The 12,151-nt window shown below is 52.2% G+C and overlaps 1 protein-coding gene across 4 annotated transcripts in view; it reads right to left on the bottom strand.

The window, feature by feature from the left end:
* Nucleotides 1-1,957: 1,957 nt before the first annotated feature.
* Usp7 (ubiquitin specific peptidase 7) overlaps nucleotides 1,958-12,151 on the bottom strand; it is a 42,241-nt gene continuing 32,047 nt past the window's right edge. For all 4 annotated transcript variants that reach the window (XM_090324801.1, XM_090324803.1, XM_090324802.1 and 1 more), the window contains exons 12-31: nucleotides 11,958-12,067; nucleotides 10,433-10,589; nucleotides 9,833-9,977; nucleotides 9,393-9,523; nucleotides 8,645-8,779; nucleotides 8,314-8,415; nucleotides 8,017-8,122; nucleotides 7,485-7,577; nucleotides 7,328-7,395; nucleotides 7,000-7,100; nucleotides 6,369-6,522; nucleotides 5,663-5,730; nucleotides 5,272-5,380; nucleotides 5,100-5,177; nucleotides 4,317-4,417; nucleotides 3,662-3,761; nucleotides 3,004-3,123; nucleotides 2,812-2,883; nucleotides 2,639-2,729; nucleotides 1,958-2,509 (exon numbers count right to left, since the gene is read on the bottom strand). In XM_090324801.1, coding sequence (XP_090180927.1) covers nucleotides 2,403-2,509; nucleotides 2,639-2,729; nucleotides 2,812-2,883; nucleotides 3,004-3,123; nucleotides 3,662-3,761; nucleotides 4,317-4,417; nucleotides 5,100-5,177; nucleotides 5,272-5,380; nucleotides 5,663-5,730; nucleotides 6,369-6,522; nucleotides 7,000-7,100; nucleotides 7,328-7,395; nucleotides 7,485-7,577; nucleotides 8,017-8,122; nucleotides 8,314-8,415; nucleotides 8,645-8,779; nucleotides 9,393-9,523; nucleotides 9,833-9,977; nucleotides 10,433-10,589; nucleotides 11,958-12,067 — 2,148 coding nt within the window. In that variant the 3' untranslated portion in view covers nucleotides 1,958-2,402. The remainder of the gene's footprint in view (nucleotides 2,510-2,638; nucleotides 2,730-2,811; nucleotides 2,884-3,003; nucleotides 3,124-3,661; nucleotides 3,762-4,316; nucleotides 4,418-5,099; nucleotides 5,178-5,271; nucleotides 5,381-5,662; nucleotides 5,731-6,368; nucleotides 6,523-6,999; nucleotides 7,101-7,327; nucleotides 7,396-7,484; nucleotides 7,578-8,016; nucleotides 8,123-8,313; nucleotides 8,416-8,644; nucleotides 8,780-9,392; nucleotides 9,524-9,832; nucleotides 9,978-10,432; nucleotides 10,590-11,957; nucleotides 12,068-12,151) is intronic.

Here is a 12,151-nt window from a genome sequence, read left to right as displayed (position 1 = left end):
TTTTTCTATGTATGTGGTACCGAGGAATCGAACTCTGGTCTTTGTGCATGCTATTAGGCAAGCATTCTTACCACTAGGCTAAATTCCCGGCCCTGCAGCCAGTTTTTAACTTGAGATTCTGATGTACCCTCTCAGAACAGTGCCTGCTTTGCCAAGCAGTGGCAGCCAAGGCTACCGTGTGGTTCCAAGAAGCATTAATATTTCTTCTCTGGCCTGGAACTGCAATCCTCCCGTCTCAGTCTCCAGTGTAGCTATGATGGGGGTGGGGGTGGGGTGGGCACAATGGCTACTTGCTGGACTTTTCCAGGATGTGTCAGCCCTTCCTGGCACTAATGTGCTCCAATCACAAGGGAGGTTATGGACCCGTTTCATGCCACATGAAGCTTCAGGTGCCCTCCACTTCATTTCAAACCACTGGTGTCCCCCCATGTAAGGGACTTCAGGAACAAGCTCCTAGCCCAGACTCTACAAGAGAGTCTTGTGATTCCCAAGGGCCTCAGCAACTGGTGAGAGGCAAGTGGCGCTCAGGTCCCATAGCAGTAAGAACTGGTCTCTGCACAGCCTCTGTGGCGCTCAGGCAGGCACTGCCTCCACCTCCCAGGTGCTGGCAGACTCAAGTGGCCAGGAGCGCCGCTCTCCTTTCTGGATGGATGGCATGTGAGAGCCAGGCCTTCCAGCAAGGCAAGGTGATCCTTTTGGTGAGCTTCAGGGGTGGTGGGTAGGAAATCCCCCGCCCCCACCAGCCCGCTGCCCTGACAGCGGCATCTGTGTACTCTTGATTCTCAGAGGAGATTCTGCAGATGGCTCTGCTGTGAGACCCTTTGCTCGGCCAGCCTCGGGCTGCCTGCCTCAGCATCGACAGAGCTCCCTATTCTTGTCCTCAAACATCGAATGAAATCCAACTGCCAGTGGTGAGGTGGGAAGGACCAGGGTCACAGGAATGACTGGAGTCTATGGCCAACCCAGCCCAACACCTACAACGGGAGCCGTGGGTTTGAGAGGTGGAAGGAGGCGTGCAGAGGTTTAACGGACTAGTCCCTCCTTTGTACGTGAGGCAGGGTGGCCTGGGGCACAAGGCACAGGCTTCCTCGAAGCTGTGGTGAAAGCCACTCCAAGCCTTAGAGCACACACAAGTCAGGAAACCTGGGCGTGAGGCCCCCCACGGTGCTCTGAGCAGTGCACCCCAAAACTGGGGGCCCGCCTGAAAAACCACACCACACCAGCCGGTCCCTGGCCCCCAGGAAGCTGGCAGTCAGAGGCAAGGCTCCATGCTGGCAAGGCCTCCGGGAATGGCTCGGGGTGGAGAACCTTCCTCAATCTCCGCTGCACGGCACTCACTGAATTTGCATTTTTATAGAAAATTTTATTCAACATACAACATTTTCCAGCAAAAAGGCAATATACAGGAGAGTTGGTGCACACCGCTGCTACAGAAACAAAACAAAAAAAGAATACTGGGGAGGAGGAGGAAGTAATGATGGCCGATCCTATCTGACTGCACTCGAAACCTAGACACCAGGCCGTTAGCTGGCACAGAGGGGCGGGGGCACAGCCCAGAGGCTGCTCCCTCTCCCTCCTCCCCACCCCCTTTACATGGTCATTCATTAAATATACAATTTCATCTCTCCTTTTTTCCTTTTTTACAAAGTCAACAGCTTCCTACCACTAGTGAGCGTGCCCTCTTCTCAAGGCTCCCCTTGTCACAAGCGGCTTCCGGTCCTTGGGTCTTATTTGGAACTGTCACCCGCTCCGCTCCATGGGCGTGCCAAGAGGGAAGCAGAGGAAACCTTAATTGCATTTCACAACCTTCTCCGGACTGAAGCCCTACGTGCCTGTGAGGGCTGGTTCGGGGTGCCCACTTGGGGACCCGGCTGCTGGGTGCCAGGTGTGACACGAGGCTACGGAGGGCCCGGGCAGCGGGCGGGACGAGCCAAGGAAGGCCGACAGTGCACACAAGGAAGGAAAGAGCGCTATTTATTAGGTTGTGAGTTTCTCGGTTTGCCTTTACAGATGCACAAAGGTCATTGAAAGTTTAACTGAAGGAGCCTACACAGGCCTATCTAGCTGCAGGACAGGCAGCCCCCCCACCTGTGCCCAGAGGCTGCCCGGGGGGCCCCAGCCCAGGCACCCACCTCTTCTCCCCGTGATGCTGAGTTGCCTTGCACTGTGGTTACCATAAAATAACTCTCATTGGCGTCCAAGCTTTATAAAAACACCTTCATTTTGCTCAAAAGGGCAGTCAATAGATACAGAGAAGCCAAACCGAACAGCCTCAACAAAATAAAATTAACATCAGCAGCACGTCCTCTTGCTGGAGACTGGCTAGAGTGCACGTGCACCAAAGTTCTGCGGCTGGGAAAGGGCACACCCCGCTGCCCTCGCCGTCAACACTGGACAGGAAGTCAGTTGTGGATTTTAATCGCCTTTTCCAGGTAAGTGTAGCGACTCCTCTTTGGGGCTTTGTTGAAGTGGTCGAGCCCTAGCCAAGGCCGGGGATGAGACATGTTACCTGGGGGGGGGGAAAGAAGAGCTGCTGAGACTCCAGGCACCCCGCGGACTCCCCACAGGCCACTGTGCTCACGTCCGCCAGGGCAGCCCATGGCCGGGGCCCCGTGGCGTGGGGGGAGAGGTGGCTTACCAGGCTGTGGCTCAAAGTCTTTCAAGTTCACTTCATACTCATCTTCATTAATGTACTGGTGTCGGCCCATCATCACGATTGCAAATTTAAACTAGAAGACAAAAGGCAGAGCTTCTTCAGTGTCCTGCACACTGCTTTGCTAGCCAGGGTCCTGGGGCAGGGTGGGCGCCCACCTTCTCAAACTCCTTTTCCTGGATGTCCAGCAGGCTCTGGATCCGCTTCATCACTTCTCTGAAATGCTCGCCCTGGGAAGGCAAGGAGAGTGGGCTCAGACAGTGTAGTGTGGCGAGTGTAGCGTGCACGCACACACACGCACACATGCACGCACGCACGCCCGCGGCTAGCCAGGCCTCCTGCAAACTTACCTGGTGTATCCGCAGCAAAAACGGAATTCCAAAGGTCCCAAACACCTCCTTGTGGAAATGGGCCACTGTGATCAACATCTCGTTTTCTTTATCGATGTCCACCTGGTCCAGAGGTATCTCCTGTATGGATATTATAAAGAGAGCATGCTCACTGCAAGCCGCTCCGGCAATCACCGGGGAGGGCCTGTCTCTCCCCACTCTTCCACGAGCTCCCACAGGCCGCAGCTCAGGACGCTGCCGTGGACACAAAACCAAGCCGCTGCCGCTTATGCTGACTTGTCTCAGACATGTGGCTTCAGTAATGAAAATCCCTCATAGCAGCACATGGCTGCCAAATGCCACACTGGGTGATCAGAATAATGAAAACTCAGGAGCCAGAAGGTAAACCAAGGTTTTTCGTGAGAAATAAGGTGCCAGTGTCCGCCGAGGCTGCAGAGCTGCCTGGCAGGGCCAGGAGGGGGGGGGAGGAGAAGTTGTAGGGGTGGTAACACACTCATTTCAACTTACATCTACCGTGGTCTGCTTGCTTTCTGCTTTTGGAATGTGGGTGAGTGACTGGCCTCCAAGCCCAATGGGGAAGCCATGTATGTGCCTACAGACTGCACCCTGCCACGTGGTCCCGAGGGCCCCCCCACCCCCCCCGGCCCCAGTCTATTACCTCTATTCGAAATGTCCGACTAGTTGCAGGAGATAAACATTCTAACAGTTCATCTTCTTGATGTACACCGATGATTTTGTAACTTACAATCTCTAGCAGCCTAAGGAGACAAGGAAGGTGCAGTGAAGTCACCATGTTCAGAAGAAACAGCCCACCGTGAGTCCTTGTCACACAAGAGGCTTTGCGCTTGTACAGCTCCTCTACTGAACCTCGCCTCCAGTCTTTTTTTTTTTTTTTGCCAGTCCTGGGCTTGAGCTCAGGGCCTGAGCACTGTCCTTGGACTTTCTCAAGGCTAGAGCTCTACCACTTGAGCCTCAGCACCACTTCCGCCTTTTTTGTATGTATGTGGTACCGAGGAATCGAACACGGGTCTTCGTGCATGCTAGGCAAGCACTTTAACCACTAGGCCAAACTCCCGGCCCTCAGTCTTTTTTTTTTTTTTTTTTGCCTTTGCTAGATGGAGTCTTGCAGCCTTCTCTAACCTACATGCTCCAGGTCTCAGCCTTCTGTGTAGGCAGGTTGGTAGGCGTGAGACGGCAGAGTGGGTAGAGCACACAAGGTGGCACCTCGCCTCCTCCCAGCTTGCCAGGCCTGCCCCGGGAAGCCGTGGTTGGCTTCTACTTGCCCTCCCATCACCTCAACAGCAGATACTTGCCTGAGTTTCCCTGATGCCTTTTCGCCAAGCTCCACAGCTTTCTTACATTCTTCTAACAGGTCCCGGACACAGCCGTGCTTGTCTGGGTATAGTGTTATTTCCTAGAGAATGACAGGAGATCAGGTGCTTCAGAGGAAGCACAGACTTCTGCTGTAACAAAGGGCAGAAGAGAAAATGACAACTGCTGTTCAAGTCCTCCAGCACCCCACCACTGGGCTCGGGGCAGCCCTATAAAGGGTTCCCTTCCCGCGCCAGTGCCAACTTCAGGCACCATGAGGGAATGCCATTTCGCAGTTCTGGTGGAGCTAAGAAGGAGAGGCTCAGACACCCTACAGGAGTAACTTGTTGTAGTAGCCAGGTGAGCAGGGAGCAGGGCCAGTTGGAGGCCCTGCAAGCCACCCTGCACTGACCAAGGAAAAAGAGCCTTGGCCAGGAGTTTGGCCTGATGGTAGAGTGCTTGCCTACCAGGCACAAAGACCGGGGTTCCTTGGTACCACAGACATAGAAAAAGTTGGAAGTGGTGCTGTGGCTCAAGTGGTAGAGTTCTAACCTTGAGAAAAGTCCAAGGATAGTGCCCAGGCCCTGAGTTCAAGCCCCACAACTGGCAAAAAAAAAGAAAAAGAAAGAAAGAAAGAAAGAAAGAAAGAAAGAAAGAAAGAAAGAAAGAAAGAAAGAAAGAGCGAGCGAGCCACACCACCATTCATTCACCCGGAGCGGGAACGGCTCAGCCACATGCTGGTGCTGGCTATAAGCAAGAAAACCATTTACCGTAAAATAACTTACCTCTTCCCTAAATTGGCTGTTTAGCCATATACACTTAAAACTTCGCCTGTTCTCAAAGTCTGTGATTTTCATCTTAAGCTATTGAGGGGGAAAAAAAAAAAATTCTCATCTTAGACACACTCCCAAGCAGCCCCAGCCTTCTCCCCACACCGCTGCCAGACGGGGCACATACCTGCTGATAGTAAAGTTTCTTGGGTTGTCGAGGCTTGAAGAACTGCAGAAGATCCCTCAAAGTACCTTCATAATTATGTCTAAGAGGATTACCTGGGCCATCCCTGTAACTGCACAAGAGAACAGCACGCTGCCACGTCAACACGTCAGCCACACCCGCACCGAGCAGAGAAGCCACTGTGGCTTGCAATGCCGTTCATGACCCCGGTTCCCTGGACCGCGCACACAGCCAGGAAACGGGACCCGCTGGCCCCAGCGGCGGCACCGTCGGCTTTAAAGGACAGCCTGCAGAACCCTCCAGAATGTGGTGGGGATATAACGCAGGGGGTGGCTAACCATCGGTGAAGGCAGCCACAGAAGAGAGGGCCACGGGAGCAATGGCAGTGGCTTACCCTTGGGACTTGAAGAACTGCAGCAGCATAGGGTCCGTGTTGAGCCTCTGCGCAACTGTCTTTGCAACCTGTGGGGTGGAGGCCACAGCAAAAGGCCTGAGAGGGCTGACACTGAGCAGAGAACCCTGACCCGCCCAGCCTGAACTTGAACTCCTTAGAAAAGGAAATCCACCACAATCCTCAGTGCAGGCACCACGATGGCAGCCTATCTGCCAGGGACACCACTGACAGTTCCACACCCATGTGCAGCATGGAGTGGACTCAACCATGCCATCTCCTCAGGTGTTTGTGCTGAGATCCTTTGAGCATTCCTTCTTTTACTGAGGAGGGGAAAGATGGCCTTACTTGCTAGTTCACTCGTTTTAAACTTGTGCTCTTCCTGCCTCAGCTTCCCCATAACCTGGCTTACAGGCATCGTGGTCATCCAGCTACATCCAGTCTCGTAAAATGACAGAAAGAATTTTGTGGGAAGTGTCTGCAGAGCCACACCAGCGAGCATCTGGCTCAAACCAAGAGGCAGCTTCCTCAACACAAGTTTAGAAATGAGAAGCTGGGGACAAAGCTCAAATGATACGGAGTGCTTGCCTGAAAGTGGGAGACCCTGCGGTTCAGTCTCTGGGATGGAGAGCCAGAGGAAGAGATGGGAGACGGAGGCAAGGGCGCTGTGTCGTGTGGAACGTGGGGAGGGGACAGAGTGGCAGAATACCTGGAAGTAATTCATCCTATTGGATAGCGTGACCACAAACCCAGGGTCATTGGGGATTGTTTTGTCACAGAAGATGACGTCCACGCGGTGGTAGAGGTCTCGGAAATATTCTTTTGCGGTGGGCAGTTCACTGTTATCGTTTTCGGGGTCATCCCTGAAAATGGAGATGACGTTTGCAGACTGAAGGGATGAGCACAGCAGACAGTGTGAGACAGTGGAGGTGTACCCAAGGCCCAGGGAAATACAAGGCAGCTGCCATGTCTGCCTGGCACCAAGCCACCTGGACACAGTGCCTGGGACACAGACTCACGTGCAGACAGTCCCGGGGATTGAACTCAGGGCCTGGGCATTGTCCTCAGGCTTTCTCAAGGCTAACACTCTACCACTTGAGCCACAGAACCACTTGCCACTTTTTCTATGTAGGTGGTAGTGAGGGTTTTGTGCATGCTAGGCAAGCACTCCACCACTAGGTCACGCTCCTGGACCCACTGCAGACTTTTTACAAGACCAGAGCTCGAAGACACCATCAACTAATTAATTAATTGGGACTTAAGAGCCCAAGCCAAGTATTTCCCGGACCCAAGATAGCAATCCCCCCGGGCTACAGCGTGGAGCCCCAGAGTGCACGTACTTCTGAAACACTATGATGTCACCATCCATCAGCTCATCCAGGGCTTTATCAAGGGACACGTCGTAGTCTTGAATTCTCTCCGTTAAATTCGGTTTCACTTCCTGAAGTCAAGGACATAAAACAGGTTACAAAGTGGCCATACTTCTATATACTACAAGGAGAATCACTAAACGAGTTAAAAAAAATTTCAACAAAAACTAACTCTCAACCCAAAAGCCCTAGCTAACAAAGTATAAAAATTCGGGGCTCACAAAATACCCCTCAATGCCCGCCCCCACCAAAAAAAAAACAAAAAACAAAAAAAAAAGTCATCATGAAGAATGCAAACCTCATAGAGGATAAGGCTGGTGTCTTGGATAAATCCTGCTCTGTCACACATAACTGGGAGCAGGTCACCTGGGACACAGAAACAAGTGTCAGAGGCACAGCGGGACTATACCAAACTAAGAAACTCAGGTCGCCGGGCCCACGCAGCCAGAACTTACGTATTTTACAGGATATGGGTGTGTAGATATGCCCACAGTAATTCAAGCTCCGTGTTTTGGGATCATACATCTTCAAAAATAACATTACATCATCTACAAGTTGATGAACAGGCTGTCAGCATCTTAACATTCAGTGTACAGATGGAAAAAGCACACAGTAAAGCCTAGAGCCATTCCAAATGACAACTTAAGTCTGGCAGTTGAGGGGTCAGGAGACGTTTGTGCAGGGGCTGTGGACGCAGAGGAGTCACACCGGGAAGACACTAAGGGGGGGCAAGCTGAGAAACCCCACTGAGCCAGGTAGGCACTGGCACAGATGTGCTGAAGCTGCAGGAGCCGCCCTCACAGCTACAATGCTGCAATCCCAGCACCCGCGGGGATGATTCGGAGAAGGAGCAGAGTGGGGCCCTTTCTGCCCCCCATACAGGACGCAGTCCAGGACTGGGCAATGAGAACTAGAGAATGAGCCTGGGAGCTGAGAGCAACCAGATGCAGCCTATTTCACGACGGTGGGGCATGCGCGGGCACTTACGATCTTTATCAAACTTGGGTAATGTTGCTCCGCTAGCAGCCAGTTCAGGATCAACTGTCTCCAGGAATATTGTCCAAGGGTTTTCATTATCACTGAGTTCAATCATCTATGTCCAAAAGAGACGTTGAGTTTAGGAGATGTGAATGGCTTAGGTGACAGGGTGCACACCGCTCTTGAGCTCTGCAGGAACAGCCAGTTCTGCTGAACCAGGTCAAGAGGCAGACAAGGCCACAAGCTGCAGAGGACAAGAGCCTCCGAGGAGCTGCACACACCCGAGTGCCTAGCAACAATATTTACTGTTTTATTGCCGTCTGCTTCGTTATCTAGCATTGCGGGTCGCTTTGTTCCATTACTTCTTGCTTGCATGGGCCATAATCGAATTTGATCTTGTGGAAATCCCTGAAAAATTTTATAAGGTAAAGATGAAAGCTTGGACTTGGGCGGTCTTTGCTCTTCACAATGCACCCCCTTCCCCCCACCCTTCAGGATCCTGGGGTCCAGGCTCCCCTTTCTCCTGGCCAGGAGCTGTGCTCAGGTCAGCACCCACCCATAAAGGGAGGCAGTCTTTCAGTGTCAACAACACTGGTGGGGTGTTCGAGGGCAATCCGCAGCCAAGGCTGGCACGCACCATGGTCTGGGAGAGGCTCTGGACAAACTCGGAGAGGGAGGAGTTCTTCAGAACCTTGAACACAGTGTACTTCACTTTCTCTTCATCATACATGTCATTTCCTTGGTGGCCACAAAACTGGTCCTCTGCAACTATCTGAAGATACAAAGCAGCACACAGGACAGCTTGCAACGGACACCAAACACTCACGAAGACCACAGCCAATGTTTCTGGTTGGTCATGGGGCTTAAACTCAGGGCTTGCAAGCTGCTCCAGAGCACTTTTGACTCAAGGCTGGTGGTCTACCACTTCATTTCTGGTTTTCTGGCATCTCACGGGCTTTCCTGCCTGGGCTGGTTTTGAGTAGCCAGGATGGCAGACCTGAGCCACCAGTGGCCTGGCTAGAGTGTGAGTGTGTGTGTACATGCGCACACGCACGCGTACCAATGGAATTCTTTCCTATGACCCGAATCAAGGACAGGCGGATGCTCTGTCAAGCAGAGCTTGCCTGTATGGAACTGAGTCTGGAGCGTTCTGCAATTGAGTCTAGTGTATACAACAAAATCACCAGCCAGGGATGCACCAGTCACGCTCAGAGGCCAGCACAGATGGCGGCCTGGCTCCAGCTTCCCTCCCCTGGCCACAGGAGGTCAGGGACATGTTTCCTGGAGATGCTCCCCCAGCCCCAGGCCTGCCTGAGCCCAGGCAGGCGCCTCCCCTTGGCGCCCACGCGGCTGGCTGGCTGGCTGGCTGCCCAGGCTGGGCTGACCTGCACTTGCATGTAGAGATGGGCCTCCTGCCGTTCCTTCCGCTTCTGAGCCTCGATCCTTTTCTCTTCTTGTAATCGTTCCACCAACTGCTGAGGAATATCATGGTCTGTGACAGCTTGTAACACTTCACCTGCAGGATAAACGCATCCTCTTTGACCTTGGTGCGGGGTCTGCTGGCCCCCTTACAGGTACTACCTTTAGGGTATAACCTCTAAGGAAAAGCTACTTGGCACCAGGTTTTATCTACACCAAAGTCCAGAGCCCACTCAGAAGCCTGCTGACGTGGTGCTAACGGAGATGTGCTCCTATGGGCGACACAGGGAGGTCCACTGTATTTTGCTACACTGTATGGTGCACCTATCAGACGTGAAGACAGGTTTAAGGGATTTGTGTGCCTCCCACCAAAGTGCCACAGCGGGGGACAACCTGATGCACTCACTTAGCTTTGATTCCCTGATATACACTAACATATAGGCATTAGTGCAGTGTCGCACAGACAGGTCATCGTCATGGCCCCCGTAATTGTGCTCGATTGCTTCTTCTTTAGTGCACCTGGATACCACATCGTCATCAAACTTGCACCACTGGAAAGAAAGGGAAAGCAACCAGAATTAGCAGGACACCCTGCAGCGGCATTCCGTGTCCGCTTCAACCCACCCATTACTTCAATGTCTACCATCCCGCATGTACTGCAATAAGCACACTCCCGACTTGCTTGGGGTTTGAACTCTGGGCCTTGTGTCTTCTATAGCCCCTGCTCCTGACCGGAATCTAGCATAACTCATTCCCAGTAGAGGAGACAAGTGCAATGAGGCCCCCGTCCCAGGTCACGAGCAAGCCTCAAGTTAAAAAAAGGGATGAAATACAATCTCTGATCAACCATTGACTTGAAAAAAAAAAATCAGTAATTTTAAAAAATGCTCCCCTGCCCACCAAGCCAAAGAAGCACACAGATCTGCCGGGGGTCAGAAAGGAATCCTCAGCCCTGAGTTCAAGCCCAGAGGCACGCCCATGTGAGGCATGCTGCACCCACAGGTACCTTGCCGTCCCCCTTGGGGTTCAGATAGACCACGTAGTGCCCGCCGTGGTTGTCTCCGCTGTGAACCAGGACAGCATGCAGGATGTAATTGGCCGGGTCCTTAGGGTCTGTTTTCTGCAAAAACTCATCAAGGGGTAATTGCTCTGGAAACTCAAACCTATGAAAGAAACGGTTTTAAAGAAATTCAGTGTTTAGTTAGGCAAAAACGTCTGCACTGTTAGCCTTTTAACATAATGGTTCATTTTTGGATGATAAAACATGATTGTGAGGTTTCCCTTTCATAGAAAACTGTTCATCAAGTCAATGATTAGAGCTGATGTAAGTGATATAAGAGACTTGCACTGAATTTTCAATCCACGAGTCCTAGGTACTCATCACCAAGGTCCAGGGGTGACATGGCCATGAGCCCACAGAACTGGACTTGGTTTTTCTTTTTCTCTTTCTTGTTGGCAGTGGGGTTCAGAGTGGTTTACTGGAGTTCAGAGTTTGTCTGTTTGTCTGTCTGTCTCTCTCTCTCTCCAGTCCTGGGGTTTGAACTCAGGTCCTGGGCACTGTCCTTGAGCTTTCCTCAAGGCTAGCACTCTACCACACGAGCCACAACACTACTTCTCCTTTCTCTATGTATGTGGTACCGAGGAATTGAACCCAGGGCTTTGTGCATGTTAGGCAAGCACTCTACCATTAGGCTACTCCCTGCCCAGAGGTTAAGGGTCCTGTGAGGACTTTTCTGCATGGGCTGGCTCCCTTAGATCTCTGCCTCCTGAGTAGCGAAGGTTACAGGCGGACACCAGAGGTTCACTTGCCTTTTCTAACATCCATTCATCTATTCACTGGAGGTGAGCAAACCCATCATGGATGGGGAACACCTTAGGTAAAATATCCCCGAGACAGGAAAGCAGACAGGGCAGGGCACCAAGAAATGCTGCTGGCTGAGTGGCGCCCTGATTGGCTCTAGTTCCCTCCACCTGGAAGAAGCGCAACCCTGGACTGTCAAATGTCAGTCTGTACAAGTAGCTGAGGTGACACACAGCAGCTGGCAGAAGGCAGCAGCGACCTCCTGCCTTCATGAAGGCACGGACTTGGAAGATCATGGGCATTCACCTGCACGAGTTCATGCATTGAGGAGAGCCAGGCAACCATGGAAATCCTAATTACTCAGGAAACAGATCCAGAGGATCCTGTTTGGAGGTTGGCTGAGATAGCAAAGATTCATCTGGCTTCTACCCCTGGAGGAGCTGGTGTACTCAGTAGGAATTAGTATATTCTCTACAGCAGCATATTCCAAAGTCAGGTAGCTCATGCGCTCTAGCCAAAGTCCAAGTTACTAGAAAGGCTGGGAAGTGTAATCTGCCTGCACAGCCTTCAACTGGCTACACAGGGCCGGAGGCTTGGGGACAGAGCCATCAGCTGGTCCCTCAGGTCTCCTGGGTAGAGCGCAGTGCTGGGAGCCCCAGGTACAGCAATGCCAAAACCACCAGAGATCGAGCGCCCGCTGCACCCGGCCCTCTCCCGCCCACCACATTACCTATCGTTGATCTTGATATTTTGGTCCGTCTGAGGGTCGTACATAAATCTCATCAGCTGCAGATGTAGCACTGGTGGCAACGTTAGGAATTTCACACCTTTTTCTGCTTCCTGAACATTGAGAAGAAATGTGAATTTCGCTCTATTTACCTCTACCTTTATCTTCATATGAAAGGACTGGTTTCATCACAAGTA

Source organism: Megascapheus bottae, chromosome 36 (genome assembly GCF_031878675.1).
Source record: "Megascapheus bottae isolate mThoBot1 chromosome 36, mThoBot2.hap1, whole genome shotgun sequence".
NCBI classification, from domain to species: Eukaryota; Metazoa; Chordata; class Mammalia; order Rodentia; family Geomyidae; genus Megascapheus; species Megascapheus bottae.
Note: the sequence above shows the minus strand (reverse complement) of the source record. Positions and strands in the feature narration are given on the sequence as shown.